Source organism: Anomaloglossus baeobatrachus, chromosome 1 (genome assembly GCF_048569485.1).
Source record: "Anomaloglossus baeobatrachus isolate aAnoBae1 chromosome 1, aAnoBae1.hap1, whole genome shotgun sequence".
Taxonomy (NCBI): domain Eukaryota; kingdom Metazoa; phylum Chordata; class Amphibia; order Anura; family Aromobatidae; genus Anomaloglossus; species Anomaloglossus baeobatrachus.
This window is the reverse complement of record NC_134353.1, coordinates 948,249,399-948,274,182: the sequence shown is the minus strand read 5'-3', so window position 1 is coordinate 948,274,182 and position 24,784 is coordinate 948,249,399. Positions and strand designations below refer to the sequence as shown.

General features: G+C 46.6%; 1 protein-coding gene across 1 annotated transcript in view; it reads right to left on the bottom strand.

The window, feature by feature from the left end:
* LOC142258443 (uncharacterized) overlaps window positions 1–24,784 on the bottom strand; it is a 263,726-nt gene that overhangs the window by 207,852 nt on the left and 31,090 nt on the right. Inside the window, exons 3-4 of the mRNA XM_075331089.1 lie at window positions 14,653–14,801; window positions 13,675–13,851 (exon numbers count right to left, since the gene is read on the bottom strand). Coding sequence (XP_075187204.1) covers window positions 13,675–13,851; window positions 14,653–14,778 — 303 coding nt within the window. The 5' untranslated portion in view covers window positions 14,779–14,801. The remainder of the gene's footprint in view (window positions 1–13,674; window positions 13,852–14,652; window positions 14,802–24,784) is intronic.

Genomic DNA, 24,784 nt, shown 5'->3' with positions numbered 1-24,784 from the left:
ACAAGGAGAACTTTATGTCTCTTATTCCCGAGGCGGAGAGGTCAGCCAAAATGCAGCAGTTCCGGAAGGCCATAGTCACGGAAGTAGGCAAAGCATTCCCCTCACAAAACGCTAGCGGCATAGGTCAGGAATCAGTGGACAACCAAGGCGTACAGCCGAGAGAGGCACAAGTCCAATCCGTCAGAGGTAGGGGAACAGTCTTTAAGATGTAGGACAGTTTTCTCAGCCCCTCACGTACCACAGCCCCTAAGGTGCGGGGTAGTGCCACAAGAAATCCTAAGTTTGCCCAGATGCTCAAGGAGTACCTTGCAGATCGAACAACTGTACTCCGACATTCCTCTGTGCCTTACAATTATTGGGTATCCAAGGTGGACACGTGGCATGAATTGGCTCTCTACGCCTTGGAAGTCCTGGCCTGCCCTGCTGCTAGCGTTTTGTCAGAGCGTGTTTTTAGTGCCGCAGGTGGAATCATTACAGATAAACGCACCCGCCTGTCAACTGAAAATGCTGACAGGCTGACTCTGATCAAGATGAACAAGGGTTGGATTGGGCCAGACTTCACCACACCACCAGCAAATGAGAGCGGAATTTAAAGTTTGTAACGGGAATTTGCCATGTACCTCCACTCACCCATGGGTACACACTTCTGGACTTTGGATAATCGCTGGACTGCTCCTCCTTCTCCTCATGCGCCACCATGATGACCGTTACAATAGTTAGGCCTTTGTTTCAGGTATACCCCCAGTGGTAAATTTTTTCGCCCATTCTTTCAGAATGGACATTACAACGACAGGAGACCCGCTCCTTTGCAATGGGAACAATGTTTTGAGGCCCTCATGCACGTCTCTATCCAAGGACAATATGGAGCCTCCCAATTTTTGGCTGCCCTGCCTAAGGGCTATACTACAATAGACCCACTTCCTTCCAATGGGCACTTCAGGTTTACAGGCCCTCATGCACGTCTCTATCCAGGGACAACGTGGAGCCTCCCAATTTTTGGCTGCCCTGCCTAAGGGCTATACTACAATAGACCCACTTCCTTACAATGGGCACTTCAGGTTTACAGGCCCTCATGCACGTCTCTATCCAGGGACAATGTGGAGCCTCCCAATTTTTGGCTGCCCTGCCTAAGGGCTATACTACAATAGACCCACTTCCTTACAATGGGCACTTCAGGTTTACAGGCCCTCATGCACGTCTCTATCCAGGGACAATGTGGAGCCTCCCAATTTTTGGCTGCCCTGCCTAAGGGCTATACTACAATAGACCCACTTCCTTACAATGGGCACTTCAGCTTTACAGGCCCTCATGCACGTCTGTATGCAGGGGCATTGGTGAACCTCACAATTTTGGACTGCCCTGGCAAAGGAAAATACTACAAAGACTCACTTCCTCAAAATGGGCACATTAGACTCAAGAGGCCTTCATGTACGTCTCTTCTCAGGGACATCGGAGTGCCACACAATGTTTTACGTAAAATCTTTCATGTAGTAATCTCAAAAAGTAACATACATTAGCTCTATCTCACTATTGGTTATGTGCCCTTAACATTTCCGCCATGAAAATTCATTTTGGTGTCATTTTGAAGGTTTTCTGGTGAGTCCGTAAAAATGGCGTAAAACGCGGACAAAATTGTTCACAGCTGTGACTTTTGAGTGATAAATGCTTCAAGGGGTCTTCCCCATGCTGTTGCCATGTCATTTGAGCACTCTTCTGAGACTTTTGTGACATTTTTAGGGTTTCTACATGCTGCCGGGGGTCATTTCATAAAAATACTCGGGTCTCCCATAGGATAACATTGGGCTCGGTGCTCGGGCCGAGTACACGAGTATCTTGGGAGGCTCGGCCCAAGCCTCGAGCACCCGAGCTTTTTAGTACTCGCTCATCACTATTCATAACATCTCTGCAGTGATTCACCAGCAAAACCTATGGGCAAAAAAAATGCTGTGCGCACTATGCGGATTTTGACAGCTGCATGTTTTGCTGTGGGAAAACAATTGCATGTCACTTCTCTTCCGCACGTCGCTGCGGGATTTCACTACATTGACTCCAATGTTAATCGTGAAATCCCGCAGGGAATAGCGCAGGCAGCAAATTCTGTGCGGTTCACTGCGTTTTCCTGCGTTATTCCCTGCGGTATTTCGCGGTTTACCTCCGGTAATGTACATCGCCTGTCTGCGGTTTGCAGGGAAGTGATGTCATTACAGGAAGAGGAAGCCGTGCAGAGAGTAAACACACACACATCACAGACATAGAACACATCACAGACATAGAACACAGACACAGACACATAGAACACACATAGAAAGCAAACGGAAATATAGAAAACAAAGCACGTGGGCTCCGCTGTATATTTACCTTCCAGCCGAGGTAAGCACACAGCGGCGGCCCGGTATTCTCAGGCTGGGGAGGGAGAGGGGCAGGGTTAATGTCCCCCGACTCACTCCCCCCTCCCGCAGCCGAGAATATCAGCCGCAGCTGCCCCGGCACTGTCGCATCCATTATGCGGCAGCACTGGCGTGTCCCCGGCTCTTCCTGCCGCCGTGTAGCAGTGGCGGTCAGGGTAATACAAGGGGTTAATGGTGGTGGATCACCGCCATTAACTCCAGGCTTGATCATGGCAGCGTCTATGTGACAGCTGACATGATCAACCCGTATATAAAGTGAATAAAACACACAGAAAAATCCTTTATTTTAAATAAAACAAACAAGCCTCGTTCACCATTTTATTAACCCCTCCCGCACCAAAGCTCCGGCGTAATCCACAGCTCCGACGTCCTGCGCTGCTTACATCCAGCCGCGACTATCAGACACAGCGCTGAATGAATGCAGCAGAGGTAATTACCGGTCATTTCCCACGGCTGGTAATGTGAACTCACTGCAGACCGTGGGAAATGCAGCGATCTGTCCTCTATCTATCCATCTATCTATCCCTCTATCTATCTATCCCTCTATCTATCTATCCCTCTATCTATCTGTCTATCTATCTATCCCTCTAGCTATTCTTCTGTCTATCTACTATCTCAGAATTAAATGATTTTTTTTTCTTTTTTTTTTTCAATGTGCTTTATTGCATTGAATGCAATAAAGCACATCCCAACCCGCACGCGGCAAAACCGCGGCAATACCGCGGTGAAACCGCAGCAAACCGCATGCGGTTTTCGGGTGCGGTTTGCCGCGTTTTTTTACCGCGGGTGCGGTAATCTTTGAGAGCATGCGGAATTTTCTCAAGAAAATTCCATTTCCCAGTGCGCACATAGCCTTAGGCTTTGTGCGCACAAAACCGTTTTACCCGCGGATTTACCCGCGGATTTGCTGCGGAAATTTCTTGAGAAAGGTGTTAAATCTTTATGCAGACATTTCCCAGCAAAACCTATGGAAAAAAAAAATAGGTGTGCGCACACTGCGGATTTTTCTCAAGGAAAGTTTCTTGAGAAAATGTTCTCGAGAAACTTTCTTGAGAAAATGTGCATGTTCATTGTTTCCTGCGGATTACCCCCGGATTTGCACTTATCCATTCATAAAAATCCGCAGGAAAAAATCCGCGGGTAATTCGCGGCAAATCCGCATGCGTTTTTGCCGCGAATTTGGTGCGGATTTTTTCCGCAGATGCAAGAATCTTCAGCTCCCAGAATGTCTCTCAAGAAAGTTTCTTGAGAAACATGACATTTCTAGTGCGCACATAGCCTAAACCCAGACACTGGCCACCTCATGACCTCTCCTGCTTCCACCTACAAACACTCTCTCTGCTTCTCCTCATCTCTAGGAATATCTCTCCCAAATCCTGGCCCTCCTCACCACATCCCCGATCATTTCTATCCCCCATCCACGGTCTATCACAAACTTTCGCAAATTATTTAGGCTTATACCCATTCACCCAGCCCCCACTCCTCCAGCCCCTCTAACAGGAGCTCCATGGAACGCTCGCTCTGTTTGCAATAAACTATCCTACATCCATGGCCTCTTTATCACTAACAAATTCTCCTTCCTCAACATCACAGAAACCTGGCTCACCCCCTCTGGCACAGCCTCTCCTGGCTCACCCCCTCTGGCACTGCCTCTCCTGGCTCACCCCCTCTGGCACTGCCTCTCCTGGCTCACCCCCTCTGGCACTGCCTCTCCTGGCTCACCCCCTCTGGCACTGCCTCTCCTGGCTCACCCCCTCTGGCACTGCCTCTCCTGGCTCACCCCCTCTGGCACTGCCTCTCCTGGCTCACCCCCTCTGACACTGCCTCTCCTGGCTCACCCCCTCTGACACTGCCTCTCCTGGCTCACCCCCTCTGACACTGCCTCTCCTGGCTCACCCCCTCTGACACTGCCTCTCCTGCTGCACTTTGTTATGGTGCGTTCCATCTTTCTCACACACCCCGCTCCGGTAACAAGCATGATGGAGGAGTTGGTTTTCTCCTGTCTGATAACTGCTCTTTCATCCCAATTACATTGCCACCCTCTGTTACTCTCCCCTCTTTTGAGGTGCACTTGGTCTGCATCTTTTCCCCCTTCAACTGGCTCTCATTTACCGCCCTCCAGGACTAGCCACTACTTTTCTTGACCACTTCACCACCTGGCTACTACATTTCCTTTCCTTGCTTCACTCTATAGTCCTCTACAGCTACTCACAAAGATGGCCACACGCTGGACCTCATTTTCACGCATCTGTGTTCCCTATCTAACCTCTAAAACTTACCTCTCCCCGTCTGACCACAATCTACTTACATTCTCTTCCCTCTCTTCTCCTAGTACATAATCCCCACCCCACAAACATACACACCCTTGCAGAAATCTCAAACACCTTGATTTACACTCACTTTCTTGATCCCTTCACCCTCTCACAGACATAGCTTCCTTACATGATGCAGATGCTGCTGCCACTTAATATAACACCGCAATAACTAATAGCTCTTGATTTGGCCGCCCCCTCACATATACCAAAACACGTACATCTAACAGACAACCCTGGCATAGTAGCCCGACAAAACAACTGAGGTGGGCTTTAAAGGTTGCCGAACGGAAATGGAAGAGGTCCCATTCCAATGAGCACTTTATCGCATATGAAGTCACCAATTTCAAGGCCACACTTATTGCTGCAAAACAAACCTACTTCTTATCTCTCATATCCTCCCTATCTCACAACCCTAAACAGCTATTCAACACTCTCCATTCTCTCCTCCATCCCCCGGCATCTCCTCCTTCTCACATCTCAGCTGAAGACTTTGCCTCTTTCATCAAGAAGAACATTGATGACAAGAGAGCAAGCTTTGGCCCACAATCTCTTCAGCACTCTTCCTCCAAATCCAGCTTCTCCACCAGCTTTTCTCTGTACTCCCAAGATCACATCTCACTTGTGCACTTGACCCACTCCCCGGCCCACCTCATCCCCATCTCTTTGCAGTCTTCGTCCCCATCCTAACCCATCTCTTCAACTTATCACTAACAACTGGTGTATTCCTGTCATGCTTTAAACATGCCTCGATCACACCCATCCTTAAAAAGTCCTCCCTTGACCCATCCTCTGTGTCGACCTTTCGCCCCAAATGACTTCCCCCTATGCCTCTAAACTACTGTAACAGCATTGTCCATCTTGAACTGTCCTCCCACCTCTCCATCTGCTCACTGTTTGACTGGTTACAATCTGGCTTCCAGCCTCACTATTCCACTAAAACTGCCCTAACTAAAGTCACTAATGACCTTCTAACCGCCAAAGCCAAGTGACACTACTCTATCCTCCGCCTCCTGGACCTGTCCCCTCTGCCTTCGACACAGTGCACAATTCCCTTTTACTACAGATTCTCTCATCTCTGGGCACCACAGACTTGGCCCCATCTTGGATTTCCTCATACCTAACCGACTGAACTTTTAACGTCTCCCTCTCACACCAGTTTCTCATTTTGCCCCCTATCTGTCGGTGTCCCTCAAGGTTAAGTTCATGGACCCCTGCTGTTTTCCATCTACACTTTTGGCCTGGGACAGCTCATAGAGTTCCACGGCTTTCAGTAGCATCTCTATGCTGACGATACACAGATCTACCTCTCTGGACCTGAAATCACCTCCTTATTAACCAAAAAACCACAATGTCTGTCTACTATTTCATGCTTTTTCTCTGCTCAATTTCTAAAACTTGAAAAGTTGATGGCTGCTCACTCTCCCCAGTCCCACACGCTCATTGTCTGGAGATAATTTTCGACATTGCTATCTCCTTCAAGCCACACATCCAAGCCCTTTTCACCTGCCAACTACAACTCAAAAATATTTCCCAGATTCGTACATTACTTAACCATGAAGCAGCAAAAACCCTAGTGCATGCCCTTATTATCTCCTGCCTGGACTACTGCAACTCCCTGCTCTATGGCCTCCCTTCAAACACTCTTGAAACTATGCTGCCTGACTAATCCACCTGTCTCCCCGCTATTTCCCGACCACTCATCTCTGCCAATCCCTTGACTGGCTTCCCATTGCTTAATGACTCAAGTTCAAAACCTTAACCAATGATGTACAAAGCCATCCACAACCTGTCTCCTCCATACATCTGTGACCTTGTCTCCCGGTACTTACCTGCACATAACCTCTGATCCTAACAAGATCTCCTTCTCTACTCCCCTCTTTTCTCCTCCCACAACTGCATACAAGATTTCTCCCATGCCTCCCCCGTACGCTCTCGGAAAGCATCAAAAGGAACCTGAAGACCCACCTCTTCTGACAAGCCTACAATCTGCAGTATCCCTCAGTCCATTTCAGCACCGCATGACCATCTCTACCCTCACGTACTGTATCCTCACCCATCCCTGAATGATTAGTAGCTGAATGGAAAAGATCGCGGCAGGGTCCTAAAAGGGAAAGAGTAAACCTTAACAGAGAAAACACACAAAACTCCATTCACATCACAGAGGAAAGGATGGAATATCAAGGAGCAGTTTGTGCAGCCGAACACCACAGGGTTTTCTGTCAACCGTGACAATTAACACCAAAGTGCATCATATCGGACACTACCTAAAAATTGGGCGTCCTGGTCTGTCTTAAAAACATGATCTAAGGTTGTACCCTACAAACTCTGATTTCTGTACCTCTTTCTTTGAGTTTTTCTGATTTACTGCAATGTAATATTGAATACCTTGATGTGGTAAGTTGCTTTATGCTGACTTTTATTCATCAAGACTATGCTCCTCATGGCATTTTAAATTTTTGAATTTCCCTGATTAATAGGTTTGAAAAATTAAATAAAACAAATAATTTGAAAAATAAGAGCCTTCTTCTAAATGTGACTCCTATAATGTTCAACAAGACTTGTTTTCCTTGTGAAGCTTTTCCCACATTCGGAACATAAAAATGACTTCATGCCAGAGTGACTTTTCTCATGTTCAGCAAGAGTTGCTTTCCTGGAGAAACATTTTCCACATTGTGAGCATGAAAATGGTTTCTCTCCAGTGTGAGTTTTTTGATGCATAATAAGCGTTGATTTCTGCGTAAAACACTTTCCACATTCTCGACATGAAAATGGCTTCTCCCCTGTGTGAGTTCTTTGATGTTCATTAAGAGATGATTGAACGGTATAACATTTGCCACATTCTGAACAAGAAAACAGCTTCTCTCCTGTGTGAGTTATCTGATGTTTAACAAGATGTGTTTTTTGAGTAAAACATTTCCCACATTCTAAACACAAAAATGGTTTCACCCCTGTGTGAGTTTTTTGATGTTCAACAAGATTCGATTTTCGAGTAAAACATTTCCCACATTCTGGGCATAAGTATGGCTTCTCCCCTGTGTGAGTAATCTGATGTTTAACAAGATGTGTTTTTTGAGTAAAACATTTCCCACATTCTGAACATAAAAATGGCTTCTCCCCTGTGTGAGTTTTTTGATGTTCAACAAGAGTCGATTGAACGCTATAACATCTCCCACATTCTGAACAGGAAAACGGTTTTTCCCCTGTGTGAATTCTTAGGTGATTAACAAGATGTGATTTCTGACTGAAACATTTTTCACATTCTGTGCAGAAGTATGTCTTCTCCACAGCTTCTCGATGCTCAACGCCCTTTCTGTGACTTTTATTTTGCTTATTAGTCTTTGATGAATTAGACAATAGGACTTGTTGGAAAGTATCAGATGGACTTTCGTTGTTGAGGGCTGAGACCACATCTAGGAAAATGGTATTCTCTTCATAGGTGTGTTTGTCTTGTGGGACACTGCAATCATCTGGTTTAAAATCTGAAGTTGGTAGAAGTCCACCTGAGCTCCTGCTACAGCCATCTGTCAAACATAAAACTAATTTTACAATTGATATTTATAACATTTCCATATGAAAGATTTGCTACAATTTGTTAATTACATAGTAAATTTCAATAATCGATTTATACAGTGGTGGCATTTATAGCAGTGTCAAGTGAAGAATGTTCAGGAAACCTGTTAATCAAAGCTATTAGGTGGTATCAACCACATACCGTAACCATAAAGACTAAAAGCGGTCGACTCGAGAAAATCAGCTGGACAAACTTTTGTGTATGAGGCCTACTGACAATCCCTGAACAGATGAGGTGTGGGGGGGGGGGGGGTTTAGAGAAGATGTGTGTGGGATTTCAGGCCTGCATGTCACTTCTTTTCCGCAGGTACCTGCGGTATATCACTCCGTTCACTGTAATGTAATCGCAAAACACCGCGGGTATACCACAGGTAGCAAATGATGTGCGGTATACCCTCGGTATAGCCGCAGCTTACCTGCGGTAATGTTCTTCACTGCCTGCGTCTTGCAGGGAAGTGATGTTATTAGGACAGGAAGAGGAAGCGGAGCAGAGAGTAAACACACATATCACACACAGACATACAGAATACACACACATCGCACTCACACGCAGACACAGACATATAGAATACACACACATCGCACTCACACGCAGACACAGACATATAGAATACACACACATCGCACTCACACGCAGACACAGACATATAGAATACACATAGAAATCAAACGTACATGTAAAAAAAACAGCGGGCTCCACCATATTTTTACCATCCAGCAGAGGTAAACACACAGCAGCGGCCCGGTATTGTCAGGCTGGGGAGGGCGAGGGCCATGGTTAATGCCCCCCCTCCCGCAGCCGAGAATATCAGCCCGCAGCTGCCCCGGGACTGTCACATTCATCATGCGGCAGTCCCGGAGTGTCCCCGGCTCTTCCAGATTGCCGTGATGCGGTGGCGATCCAGGTAATAAGTAGTTAAATGGCAGTGGATCGCTGCCATTTAAGTCCAGGCTTAATCATGGCAGCGTCTATGAGACAGCTTTCATAATTAACCCGTAAGTAAAGTGAATAAGCACACACCGAAAAATCCTTTATTTTAAATAAACGACAAAAAAGCCCCCTCGTTCATCCCTTTATTACACCCCCCAACACACAACTCCAGCGTAATCCATGCAGGTACCACGACGCTTGCATCCAGCCGCGACTGACACTGCACAGGTAATTTCTCATGGTCGCTAATGTGAACACACTACCAACCGTGAGAACTGCAGTGTCCTCACAGGGACTCTATCTATTGATTATCTATCTTTCTATCTATCTATCCTTCTAACTATCTATCCTTCTAAAACCTTCTAAACCTTGGTGCGTTTTTTTACCGCAGATGCGGTAATCTTCAACTCCCAGAAGTTTCGCAAGAAATTTTCTTGAGAAAAATCACTTTTCTAGTGCGCACATAGCCTAAGATGTACGAGTGCCCCAGACTCTACTCTGCACGGTTTTAGGCCCTGTGCGCACTTGCCGGTTTTTGCCGCGGATTTCCTGCGGATTTGCTGCATGGTTCGCTGCAGAAAATGTTTATAACATCTCTGCAGTGATTCACCAGCAAAGCCTATGGGAAAAAAAATGCTGTGCGCACTATGTGGATTTTGAAAGCTGCATGTTTTGTTGCGGGATTCCTGCAGCAAAATCAATTGCATGTCACTTGTTTTCCGCACGTCGCTGCGGGATTTCACTCCATTGACTGCAATGTAATCGTGAAATCCCGCAGGGAATAACGCAGGCAGCAAATTCTGTGCGGTTCATTGCGTTTTCCTGTGTTATTCCCTCTGGTATTTCGCCATTTACCTGCGGTAATGTACATCGCTGCCTGCGGTTTGAAGGGAAGTGATGTCATTATGACAGGAAGAGGAAGCAGAGCAGAGAGTAAACACACAGAGATCACAGACATAGAACACAGACACATCACACTCACACACAGACATATAGAATACACATAGAAATCAAACGGAAATATAGAAAAAAAAACGCGTGGGCTCCGCCGTATTTTTACCGTCCAGCCGAGGTAAGCACACAGCGATGGCCCGGTATTCTCTGGCTGGGGAGGGCGAGGGGCAGGGTTAATGCCCCCCCTCCCGCAGCCTAGAATATCAGCCGCAGCTGCCCCGGGACTGTCGCATCCATTATGCGGCAGTACCGGAGTGTCCCCAGCTCTTCCTGTTGCCGTGATGCGGTGGCAGACAGGGTAATAAGGAGTTAATGGCGGCAGATCGCCGCCACTAAGTCCAGGCTTGATCATGGCAGCGTCTATGTGACAGCTGACATGATCAACCCGTAAGTAAAGTGAAAAAACGCCCCCCGAAAAATCCTTTATTTTAAATAAAACACAAATAAGCCTTCTCGTTCACCCTTTTATTAACCCCCCCCCCAAAACACACAGCTCCGGCGTAATCCACGTCCTACGATGCTTGCATCCAGACGCGACTGACACTGACACAGCGCTGAATGCAGCCTCGCAGCGAGACAGCAGAGGTAACCACAGGGCATTTCCCACGGCTGGTAATGTGAACTCACTACCGCTCGGGAGAAATGCAGCGATCTATCCTCTATCTATTTGTCTATTTATCTATCTATCTCAGAAGGAAATTGTTTTTTTCTTTTTTTTTCAATGTGCTTTATTGCATTGAATCTAATAAAAAACATGTACCAACCTGCACGCGGCAAAACCGCGAACAATACCGAGGTAAAACCGCAGCAAACCGCGGCAAATTGCATGCGGTTTTCGGGTGCTCTTTGCCGCGTTTTTTTCCCGCGGGTGCTGTAATCTTTCAGACCCTGCGGAATTTTCTTAAGAAAATTCAGTTTTCCAGTGCGCACAGGGCCTTAAGCCTTGTCACATGAAGAGCTTAGTTATTTTCCACTGGACCAAATCTATAATCACTTGTTACGGCTGTTTCTCTGCATTTTGAGATTTAGCAACAGATTCAGGGCTAGAGAGTCATTTCCATGCTAGACTCTCAATATTACATGTATTTCCTGTCTTTCAGCAGGCTGAGGGTTAATGTCAGTTTTGCTTTCCAGTAGCTTTTGACTTCTGGCCTCAGGTGTTTACGGTTTGAGACCACTCCCAGTTCCTATGTACACCCTCTGCTACCAGAAGAGGGTGTCAATTATACTGAATTCTCAGTCTGAGACTTGGCCTGGAGGTGAAAGGAGCTCCTGGAGCTGTTGCTGTCTGTTGTGGTGTAGTAGCAGTCCTGGTGACTGACTGCAGCCAAGACGTTGGAGTTTATCCTTTTGTTGATTCACCTGTTTGCCTTCCATCCCTAGTATGTTGTTTTTGTACAGCAGTGAAATTAGTGATCCTTACCTTCTCACTCACTAGCCAGGACTATTGTGGGGTCTCTGAAGGCTTCAAGTTGCTGCTCGACGACAGGTGAGGAACCTGTATTGGGACTGGCTAGGAGGTCGGGTAAATGAAGGTGGTGTCCATCTTCCCTTTCACTAGTCCTAGGGACCACCATTGTTCAAGTGTCCCTAGTGTACCCCTTGTTTGTGATAATGAAACCCCTGTTTGTCATGTATTGTGCCTGCACACTGGACCAATAACAAGTCCGGGCGTGACATTAATATAGTTCGGACAGCTTTTTTCCAGAGTTTTCGGTTTTTAGGGAATTTTTCATAATTTCTTTCCATTTCCACATACACTTTTAATTTTTGCTTTAAGTCCTGTGAAGATCTGAGGTTGTGGGTTGTATTAATCACCTAGACAGGTTAATGATGCAATTATATTTATTTCTTCCATCCAAGGTCTTACAGCAACTCCAGGGAGATGGCCAAAATGAGATGCCCACAGTCCACGAGATCCAAAACCGGGAACGGTAGTTCTACTGCCCCCATACCAGGTGATACCCACTGTCTTCCAACTTTTGGTTGGCCCACAACTTTTGTTTCCCTGCCGGTATAGTCTGTAATCACATCCTATGCTTTCCAGAGGATGGATGCCACGTCCATGAAGTGTGTATCCAGCTCCAGCCTGTAACAACAACCTCCATTCTCTCGTCAGTGTCCTAAGTTCCCCAAGCTGCCCCCCCCCAGGATCGAGCCTGTCCCCAAGGAAACACCCCCCCAAAGCTAACTGTGCATTGGTGGAGATATTTTCCTAAGGTCAAACCCCTCAACTGTGACTGCATGTGAGACTCCTGTGGTGACTGCTCCACTGTGTCTAAAATCCCCATCCACATAATGGAATAATGGGACTAGTGACTGTGAGAACAATGGCTTAATTTTGAAGCTCCTGAGACACGAACAAGAGTACAGGAATGATTGCTTTACTTTAATTACCAATCTTGTGCCTGGCCTTCTGTGTACCTTAAACTGTCAAACCAGGAAATAGTTAATAAAACACAACAATAAGAACAAAGGGATCAAGGTAATCAGCTCTCTGTTCTAGAAAAGTCCAAATCCCTTAAGGTCGTGGGCTCCGCTCTACGTTCATTGGTCCAATAATCTTTAGTCAGCAGCCCACTGCTCACAAATCCCAATCAAATACTACCATAACTCAACAGCAGATAGAAGATGTAGTTCTTGTTTCTTTTCTATCCATATTCTGGATGTATTTCGCATCCATATTTTATGCATTTGCTACCTATAATAATATTGAATTTTCATTTATATTTACTTTGTATTTTGGCTGAATGACGAGAATAAAACTAACAATAATGATGGCCGGTGACTGAGAGGAATCAGTGACTTGTGTGCGTTATTGGGTGGTCTGTACTCACCGGGGCGGTGAGATGTAGGGATCTCCTCGTTACTCCACTGATCGCCCCTCACATTTCTCTCTGGAGAATTAATATTGTTCAGATCTTTATCCAGATCCAAAAACTGCAAAACAAAATATTGTAGAAGTCCCCGGGAATAATGGTGATAAGATCCGGACATGTGAGGTCTGTGGTCAGCTGTGATCCTGCCGTCTCCACCGCTCTCATTACACAAGTATAAAACATCTAATACTGGAGGAGAAAACAAGACTGAACACAAGGAGGTCACAGCCGTCTACACCTCATAGGGGAGATCTCCATCTACCTGAGGATCCTGTGGAGGAGGAGGAGGAGCGGGACATCTCTCTGGGGTCATCCGCGTACTGGAGAGAGCTGCAGGAGACACAGACAGGACGGACATCATTATTACATACAGATAATTATAGGCCGGGTGTATTCAGTCCTGTCTATTACCTGGTGATGTGCGGGGCTGGGGCTCCTCCATCATCACCTCCTTGTACCGGTCCTTGTGTCCTTCTAGATACTCCCACTCCTCCATGGAGAAATAGACGGTGACGTCCTGACACCTTATAGGAACCTGACAACACAATGATACCATCATCAGCCAGAATCCTCCAGTGCCGTCCTGTATAATGTCCCAGCATTCCCAGCAGTGTCACCTCTCCAGTCAGCAGCTCCAGCATCTTGTTGGTGAGTTCTAGGATCTTCTGGTCATTGATATCCTCATATATCCGGGGGTGAGGTGGAGGCCCCGGGATTGGGCTCAGGGTTCCTCCCCGTCCTTCAGGCACAGGGGCCTGACAGCGATCACTAGAGGTCTTCACTACTGTGTAATCCTGAGTGTGGAGACATTAATAATATCACTACAGACATTTCCAGGGTCCATCACCTCCCCGGTCATATCCTCTGTTATTCCCATAGATACTGATGTGATGTGATGACATCAGAACCTCTCACCTCCCCGGTCATATCCTCTGTTATCCCCATAGATAATGATGTAATGTGATGACATCACAGCCTCTCACCTCCCCGGTCATATCCTCTGTTATTCCCATAGATAATGATGTAATGTGATGACATCAGAGCCTCTCACCTCCCCGGTCATATCCTCTGTTATTCCCATAGATAATGATGTAATGTGATGACATCAGAACCTCTCACCTCCCCGGTCATATCCTCTGTTATTCCCATAGATAATGATGTAATGTGATGACATCAGAACCTCTCACCTCCCCAGTCATATCCTCTGTTATTCCCATAGATAATGATGTAATGTGATGACATCAGAACCTCTCACCTCCCCGGTCATATCCTCTGTTATTCCCATAGATAATGATGTAATGTGATGACATCAGAGCCTCTCACCTCCCCTGTCATATCCTCTGTTATCCCCATAGATAATGATGTAATGTGATGACATCAGAACCTCTCACCTCCCCAGTCATATCCTCTGTTATTCCCATAGATAATGATGTAATGTGATGACATCAGAACCTCTCACCTCCCCGGTCATATCCTCTGTTATTCCCATAGATAATGATGTAATGTGATGACATCAGAGCCTCTCACCTCCCCGGTCATATCCTCTGTTATTCACATAGATAATGGTGTAATGTGATGACATCAGAACCTCTCACCTCTCCAGTAAGATGGAAAATTATCTCTAGGGTGAGGTGTAATATCCTCTCTGCCATCTTCTTCTTGTCTCCATCCATCCTTGGTTGGTGAAACAGATTTTTTTTCCATATGGAAAGAATCAACATAAAGGATGGTGTATTGCAAGAACCTGAATAGAAAAAATAATTTAAAAATAAAATCAAATGGAGAAATTAGAATTATTGGAGATAATTATGGGAAACATAATATGTACTATCCTCTTATTTTATGCAGTAGAAGATAAATTGAATATAAACTCACACAGACCAATCGCACTGAACACAACCTTAGGCTGGTGTCACACTTGCGAGTGCTTCGCGTGTATCTCGCGCGAGTCTCGCGTTGCATCACCTGTCACGGACTCACACTCTCCTCACAGGAGTAGGTCGGTTGCATGCATCTCTATGCAGCTGAGATGTGTCACGCTGTACTCTAAGATGTACAATAGCAGTACAGCGCAGTAATGTGGGACTGAGAGGATTCCTGAAACTATCTGAGAAGGTAGTTAGCTGGTAAACCACTAGGGGGCGTAAAAGTGGAGGAAACGTATGAGCAGGGAATTCCCTAGCAGAGGTAATACTAGTCAAGCCCACCAGATGGCAGTAGAATCGTCAGAAAGCCGTGTCACAACATGAGGTCTTGTAAGTACACAAGGGCAAAGTCTAAACGTAGTCAGAGGGAAGCAAATAGTCAGTAGCCGGGAAATCAGAGCCTAGAAGCGAGGGGGAGTGGGAAGACAAGACATAATAAAGGTAAACAGATAAGGAACGAACAGGGAGACAGCGGGAGAGACACTGATGGAAACAGAGAACAGAGGAGGTTAACAGGTCAGGTGAACACGGAGGTCAGGAGGGGGCAGGGCAGACAACAGGTCACTCAAGAGCAGAACACAGCAGAGCCAGAAATATCACTGGTGAAGTCCAAGAGAAACAGTGCCCTAATAAAGCAGCCTGACCTCCAGAAAGAGGCAGAAAGGATTAACCCCTAACGTGACTTGCATCAGAAGTGAAACTAAAAAAAAGGCTCAGCTCCAGCTGAGCCAGGAGTCAATCATGACAGTACCCCCTGCTCAAGAGGGGGCCACCGGACCCCCAGGTTTCCCAGGAAACCTTCTATGAAAGGTACGAGTAAGTCGGTCAGCATGGACAGATTGTGCCGGAACCCAGGATCGCTCCTCCAGTCCGTAACCCCTCCAATGTACCAAGTACTGAAGCGAACTACAGACCCGCCGAGAATTGATGATGCGCTCAATCTCGTGTTCCATCTGACCATCCACCGAAACGGGAGGAGGGGGATGAGGACACTCGGAAACAGAAGGAACAAAAGGCTTGAGCAGAGATTTGTGAAACACATTAGAAATGCGAAAGGACTGCGGTAACCGCAGACGAAAAGCCACTGGGTTGACAATCTCGATGATCTCATACGGACCAATAAATTTTGGACCCAACTTAGTGGAAGGAATTCTCAGACGAATGTTTTTGGTAGACAACCAAACTTTATTCCCCAACTGAAAATTAAATCCTACCGATCGTCTCTTGTCAGCAGAGCGCATTTGCCGCCCTAAAGCCACCTCAACATTATGCCGGACCTCCCTCCAAACCTCCTCCAACTGCTGAACTGCAGAATCAGCCCCAGGACACCCAGAATCAAGTCTGGAAAATTCACCGAAATGGGGATGGTATCCATAGTTACAAAAAAATGGAGTAGTACCCGTGGACTGATTGGCCCGGTTATTGAAAGCAAACTCAGCCATAGGCAGTGAGGAACACCAATCGTCCTGCTGAGACGTAGCCAGACTCCGCAGAATTTGTTCTAATGACTGATTAGTTCTCTCAGTCTGCCCATTGGTCTCGGGATGGTAAGATGAAGAAAAGGACAACTCAATACCCAGCCGTCTACAAAATGCTCTCCAAAATTTGGAAACAAACTGAACCCCCCTGTCGGACACAATGTTAACAGGGATGCCATGCAATCTAACCACCTGTTCAATAAACAATTTGGACAGAGTCTCAGCATTAGGTAATCCCGACAAGGGAACAAAATGCGCCTGTTTGCTGAATCTGTCCACCACCACCCAAACAACAGTCTTGCCAGCGGAAACAGGTAAATTAGTGATAAAATCCATGGACAAATGAGTCCAGGGCCTATCCGGAATTGGTAAGGGCACTAATTCCCCGGCCGGCCGGTTATGGGGAACTTTAGCACATGCACACGCATCACAAGCAGACACAAACACGGCGACATCGGAGTACATAGAGGGCCACCAAAACAACCTGGCAATAGCCTTACGAGTAGCTGAGACCCCGTAATCAAAACTGGACAGGAACAAACAATTTGGCATCGGGCAATGAAGGAGGGGCCAATGCCTGTGCAACACGAATCTCAGCCTCCAATCCGGAGGATAAAACAGCAACGACTACCCCATGAGGAAGAATGGAGGAAGGAGGTTCGGGAGGCGAAAACGGATCCAAACTGCGAGATAACGCATCCGCCTTAACATTCTTAGAACCGGGCCGAAAAGTAATGGAAAAGTGAAAATGGGAAAAAAAAAGTGACCACCTAGCCTGTCTAGGAGTCAACCATTTAGCAGACTCGATGTAAGACAGGTTTTTATGGTCCGTAATAACAGTGATCCGATGAACAGCCCCCTCCAAAAAATGCCTCCATTCTTCGAAGGCCAACTTTATGGCCAACAACTCTCGATTCCCCACATCATAATTCTTCTCAGCAGAAGAAAATTTTTGGGAGAAGAAGGCACACGGTCTTAAATTAGTTAAAGTAGCGGGTCCTTGGGAGAGCACCGCCCCCACACTCACCTCTGAAGCATCAACCTCCACAATAAACGGCTGAGAGAGGTCAGGTTGAACAAGTACAGGAGCAGTCATAAAACATTCCTTTAACCTCAGAAATGCTTCTATCGCCTGCGGTGACCACTCCCTAAGATCAGCCCCCTTGCGGGTGAGATCCGTGAGTGGCTTGACCACTTGAGAAAACCCTTTAATAAATTTCCTGTAATAATTGGCAAAACCCAGAAAACGCTGCAGACCCTTGAGGTCTCTGGGTTGCATCCAATTATAAATGGCTTGTACGGGGCGTGTCCTGGCTATGAAGGAGTGAGGACGTGACTTGTCTTAGCTCCTGCCACTGGACTTTATAACTGATGATCCACGCAACTGAGGACTCTGCAACACAGGCTATGCAGCGGAGGAGACGAGGGAGATCCCAGGGGTGCAGCAGCAGAGCTTCACAATCGGAGGAGAGAGGGATCAAGCACTTTTTATCCAGGCCGGGGCAGAGAGAAGCTTCACAGGTGGCACCCAAGATGGCTGCTAAGGCTACACACGAGGTGAGCTCAGCGTGCAGCAGTGAGATGGCAGCTATGGAGATGCAGGGAAAGGCTCAGCAGCTGACGCAACTGAGAGGAGAGACCACCCAGAGTGAAGAGGAGATACAGAAGATAAGGCCAGACAGCCCAAGATTGCAGGTACAGGGGAAACCCGGAGTGAGAAGCACGGGGGAAGTGCCTGCTGATACAAACAGTAGCCCTGAAGCCTGGAGGCCTCTGGAGGGGGAAGTAACGTCCTCTCCTATAACACACATGCAGGAGTGTAAGGAATTTCAGGAGGGAGGACACTGCACTGCAAATGAGTTACAGGTCCCTGACAGAAGTGAGACCATACCCAGGGAGAAGCACAACATAAATCTAAAGTTACCAGATGCAGACAAGCATGCAGGGCCAGGGCCAGCCATAACAACAACACAAGAGTCAGGAGTTCTGACAGAGCTTAATGAGATGCGGGCACGTTTCTCAGCTATACCCACCAGGGAAGATATGGAGGCATATATAACCAGGCTGGAGCAGGCGTACCGCACAGAGCTGTCAGCCCTGAAGGGGGAGGTGGAGAGAGTGGACACCCAGAGTCAAGTGCAGGCAGCTAAAATTCAGAATATGGAGGACACTTCACAGGCCCACGGGGCACTATTAGAACAACACTCCCGCCAAATACAATACGTGGTTGAAGCAATGGATGATGCTGAAAATAGGGGCCGAAGAAACAATCTCAGAGTGCGCGGCCTGCCTGAGTCTGTCGAGTCCAAGGACTTACATGGTACCCTTCAAGTGATCTTCAATAATATTCTGGGTGAACTATCAAGCCAACCCCTGGAATTGGATAGAGCGCATAGAGCGTTGGGCCCCAAACCAGCCCAGAACGACCGACCTCGGGATGTGATCTGTAGGGTCCACCGCTATGTTATTAAGGAGGCCATTCTGTTTAAGCTCCGCAGTGGAGTATCACCATCGTATGAGGGGAGCCAAATCCAGATTCTACAAGATCTATCCCGTTTTACCTTACAAAGGAGAAGAGCTCTTAAACCTCTGCTGGACATTCTCCGCTCATACGAGTTTCCATATAGCTGGGGGTTCCCCTTCCGCCTGCAGGTTCGGCACGCGGGACGAATGCATGTTCTTCGGTCTCCGGCGGATTTACCCTCGTTCATCGCGGCCTTGGACATTCCATTAGTGCCTATAGAGGACTGGCCGGACTTTCCAATGGGGGGGAGTCACCGTCCCAGCCGGTGATCGGATGCGTGGCTCTCATAGAGAAAGAGGAGGGAGGCCGGTCTGATGTATAAGAGAATGGTGGATTAAATTGTTCTAGTATGTTTTTGGTTATAGGATCAAAGTACGATGGAGTCTATCCCCTGGTCCTGATGGGAATTTCGCGTTGTGGGGTTATTGTATCGCCCTGGACAGGGGGGTGGGGGGTTCCCTCCTTCCATCCTGGGTGTAATGGGGGGCGCCCCTCAACATTATAAGGTACAATACCCTCTCAAAGCCCCTTCTCCCTTCTTTATACAGAGCTTTAGTTGCAAATCAAAATATATATAGTTAAAAGTTGTTTTTTAGTCCAGGGCAGGGGGCTCCTTTGTGGAAAGTTCCCTCCCTGATTGGGATAACACGCCACAGGGTAGTGGCGTAGGATTAACATCCCTGGTATATAGAGATTCTTATTTTTCTGCATTTACCTCTAGTCTATTTGACCAAGTATAAGGGTCACGTTACGACCCTACAGGCAAGAGGTGCTTTGACCTTTTTGCCTACGGTACTCTCTCTTTGTTTGTAGTTTCCTTCATATACTTAATCCTTCTACCCCCCCCCTCTTTTTTTTTTTTTTCTCTCCCCCTCTCCTAACCTTTTCTATTCTCTCCACCCACACCTCTCGTCCCATCCCCATCCTCTGACCCTACTTCCCGGTTCCTCACCGTTCCTCCTCCTCAGAATGACGCACATTACCTTTGGCTCATTGAATGTGAGAGGCCTCAATGTCCCGCAAAAACGGTCTCCGGTATTCTTTGACATGCATAAGAAACGAGTCCATATATTATTGATTCAGGAAACACATTTCAAAACTGGTCACCTCCCTAACTTTAAAGACAGATATTACACCAAATGGGTCTATAGCACCAACCCAGAGTCAAAATCAAAAGGGGTGTCTATAGGCATCCATAAAGCCCTGGTACACACGGTTCTGGACACGAGAGTGGACACTGAGGGAAGATTCATTTTTCTGAAAATTAATGTTAATTCATCTATCTTTACCATTGTCAATTGGTATTTACCAAACAGAGATCCGGCGACGTCCTGCTGCTCTCTCCTGTCATCATTGGATGAATTCGCAGAAGGGACCGTGATCGTGGGTGGCGATTTAAACTTCACTTTGGACCCTAAGGTAGATACAACTTCGGGACACAATTTTCTCTCTCTCAGAAAGCTAACAAAAGTTAAACGCTCAATACAAGAGCTTCGATTGGTAGATGTGTGGAGCACGTTACACCCAGTGGAGCGTGACTACACATACTTCTCCCCGGCTCACTCCTCGTACAGCCGCATAGACCTGTTTCTTGTGAGCCAAAAGGCTCTGACTTGGCAGATACAGGCCTCTATAGGCAGTATATCCTGGTCTGACCACGCTCCTATATTCCTGAGCCTTACTATCCCAGATGGGGCAGGGAGGCCGTGGTCTTGGCGGCTGAACGATAGTCTGCTTGGGGATCAGGGGTGCATGAAGGATCTACAGAACACGATTGATGAATTTTTAGAAATACACTCAGAAGACCCCACAGCCCTTCCCGTGCAGTGGGAGGCACTTAAATGTGTGTTGAGAGGGGTTTTGATCAAACATGGGGCTAGGCTTAAGAGAGAGAGAGCCCAAACCATTTTGTCCCTACTTCAGAATATTTCAGATCTGGAAAGGGCCCATAAGAAGACATTATCACCTTTGACACTGGCGGAGCTAGTCAAAAATAGAGAGGAGCTTAAATCGATTCTCGACCGACAGTATGAGCGACATAGGACTAGAATAAAAAGATTCCTCTATGAGTATGCAGATAAATGTGGTATGTACTCACAGCAAAAAAGGGCAACCAGTCCAGTTAGCCCAGGCCAACACATCTAATGCACAAACAGGATGCAGACAAGCCTCTCAACATGATGGACACTTCACAGGTGCAAGATAAATTGCACACCAGTGGCGCGCATAGGGCACTGTTCACACTTGTATGCGCATGGTGTCCAGCCAGCAACCTATTACCACGCCCTTACTATTAGATTAGGCGGGTTACCCGGACACTACACACTGCAGCACGCAAGGGCTGCAGTGTGTAGTGTCCGGGTAACCCGCCTAATCTAATAGTAAGGGCGTGGTAATAGGTTGCTGGCTGGACACCATGCGCATACAAGTGTGAACAGTGCCCTATGCGCGCCACTGGTGTGCAATTTATCTTGCACCTGTGAAGTGTCCATCATGTTGAGAGGCTTGTCTGCATCCTGTTTGTGCATTAGATGTGTTGGCCTGGGCTAACTGGACTGGTTGCCCTTTTTTGCTGTGAGTACATTTTATAATACATTTTTGGGGGAGTTTTTAGCTCCTCTTTTTGTTGCTATTTTTGATATTTATCAGTGTAGGGACCCGCAAGCGTGAGGATCCGTGATGAGGATTGTGGGCTTACGTACATTGGCCAATTTACAAACTAATACCTCACATATATTTTATGTGTATTTTTTGCACTTTGACTATGCGGGGTGCAGCCGGGCCTCTTAATACGGCCGTGCATAGTGGAATTTCTGTCCCTTGCGTGCTGCAGTGTGTAGTGTCCGGGTAACCCGCCTAATCTAATAGTAAGGGCGTGGTAATAGGTTGCTGGCTGGACACCATGCGCATACAAGTGTGAACAGTGCCCTATGCGCGCCACTGGTGTGCAATTTATCTTGCACCTGTGAAGTGTCCATCATGTTGAGAGGCTTGTCTGCATCCTGTTTGTGCATTAGATGTGTTGGCCTGGGCTAACTGGACTGGTTGCCCTTTTTTGCTGTGAGTACATTTTATAATACATTTTTGGGGGAGTTTTTAGCTCCTCTTTTTGTTGCTATTTTTGAGATAAATGTGGTAGACCACTAGCTAGGATTCTACACCCTAGGGGAGACCCCAGCCACATTCCCATGATTAAACAAGCAGACGGCTCTTCGACTCAGAACCCAACTCTCATCGCGGAACAGTTCCAAAAGTATTATAGAGACCTATATAACATAAAGGGCAAATTTGGAGACATGCCACATGACGCATTAGAAAATAAAATAAACGACTACGTATCCAGAACGGCCCTACCGGTTATACCCAGCGCTGAGGTTGAAAATTTAGAGACGGACTTTACAGAAGCAGAAGTGGCATCTATCATTAAAGAATCTCCCTCAGGCAAAAGTTCGGGTCCAGATGGGTTCACCCCTAAATTTTATAAAATATTCCAAACTCAGCTATCCCCGTTCTTGACTAAAGTATTTAATTCCATCTCAGAAAATTCCCAATGGGTGGCGCAATCTCTCGAAGCCCATATATGTGTTATCCCCAAACCGGGGAAGGATCACATGTTAGTTACAAATTACAGACCCATTTCACTGATCAATCTAGACCTAAAACTTTTTTCCAAAGCCTTAGCCAACAGACTTGCTCCTTCTTTGCCCGCGATAATACACACAGATCAAGTGGGGTTCGTACAAGGTCGGGAGGCGCGTGACAATACCAACAAACTGTTCCTCCTGATGACCTGGTCGAGGGCTCATTCTCTTCCCATGTGTTTACTCTCAGTGGATGCGGAGAAGGCCTTTGACCGGGTCAGTTGGAATTTCATGATGGCCGCTCTAAAGCAGGTGGGTTTGGGCAAAAATTTTTTAGATAGGATTGCATCCCTTTATTCGAGACCCTCAGCAAAAGTTAGGACGGATGGGTTTCTGTCGTCATCGTTTCAGGTCCACAATGGAACAAGGCAAGGATGTCCATTGTCACCTCTGCTCTACGTCATTGTCATGGAGCATCTCGCGGTCGCCATAAGAAATAATGCTAGTATCCATGGGATAGAGGCCGGGGGAGGGAATCGCAAGTTAGCTTTATTTGCTGACGACCTTCTCATGTTTATTTCCCAGCCACACATATCCTTCCCGTCTTTGCTCAAAGAGTTCGAGGAGTTTGGTAACTTAAGTAATTTTAAAGTGAACTTCTCTAAATCAGAGGCTATGAATGTGACCCTGTCGGCGGAAGATCTAGCCCGTACAACCCAAAATTTTCCCTTTAAGTGGCAACCGTCAGCTATAAAATATCTGGGGGTAGTTGTACCTCGGGATCCAACAAAAATTATGCATCATAATTTTCTACCCCTGTTAGAGAGGACAATTAGGGATTTAAAGAAGTACGACAAGGTGAATGCTCCGTTAGCTGATCTTCTGGTGGACGGCGCTCTGATATCTGAACGAGAGATGGGTATGAACCCAGGCCTCTCTAGGCTCACGTTTCTTCATCATACAAAGTTAAAACATGTGATTCAGCCATTCTTACCTCATACGCATCTCGACAGACCTTTAACTGCATTCGAATCTTATTGCATGCAAACCCGGGCACCCAGGAAAATTCTTTCTAACTTATACCATACCCTGCTTACAAAAAAACTGGTGGCAAAGAGAGCATATGTACTAAGATGGGAAAGGGACCCGAGTTCTACATTTACTGATTTACAAACAAACCAAATTTACAAGGCCTCACACGGTCCGTCATGTTGTGTGAGAGTTCAAGAGAATTCATTTAAAGTGATCACGAGGTGGTACATTGTTCCCACCTCGTCTAGTACATGGAGCTCCTCCAATCCAAATCAATGCTGGCGATGTGAGAGGGACAAGGGTACTTATTTACACATGTGGTGGACTTGTCCGATTATCCAGACCTTCTGGAGGATGGCATCACAGTTAATATCCGAACTCACAGGCAAACAGGGGGTCCTGGAACCTGGACAAATGCTTCTGAACTTCCCAATGTGGCCTAAAGATAAAGCTTCTTCAAAACTGGCGTCATTTGTAAGTTCAGCTTGTAAGCTCCTCATAGCCCAACTGTGGCGCACAACGAAAACCCCTACTCTCGCGCAGCTCTTGATGAAGATCGACCAATTATATCACGTCGAAGAACTCTCAGCCCTCTCGCGCCACAATATGCTCTCTTTCCTCCAGATCTGGGAGGGCTGGCAGGTCTATAAGTCTAAACCTCAATTTGCAGTAGTGACTTCGCAGAAGGCAACATAGGGGCCTATGAGCCACCCCTCACCCCCCTCCATTGAGATGAGTGACAGCTGTCTAATAATTCTTATCACGGATTGATCGGATCTAGGACCAAAATCCTCTCCTTTCTTCTCTCCTTTCTTTCTCTTCTCTCCTTTCTTTCTTTCCACCCTTTCCTATTGTCTCTTAAACCCTCTAACTTTAATTTTGGAACTGAAGCTCAAGATTCTAGCTCCCCCCCTCTTTCTATCCCTTGTTCCTTTGAACTTGTTGTTAAAAATGTTACAGCTTAATACAGAAACCAGGCTACTAAAATAATTCGGACTTCCCCAGTATCCGATGGTTCAATCTATTACACGAGTAACTCGAGTCATGGAGTTAAAACGGGAAGCAGCTGATGCGAATGTTATTGTGTTAGTGAAGACTGTGATTTCTGTTGTATGTGAATTATTATCTTCTTTTGCTTCAATAAACAAAACATTAAAACAAATAAAGAAGTACGACAAAAAAAGACT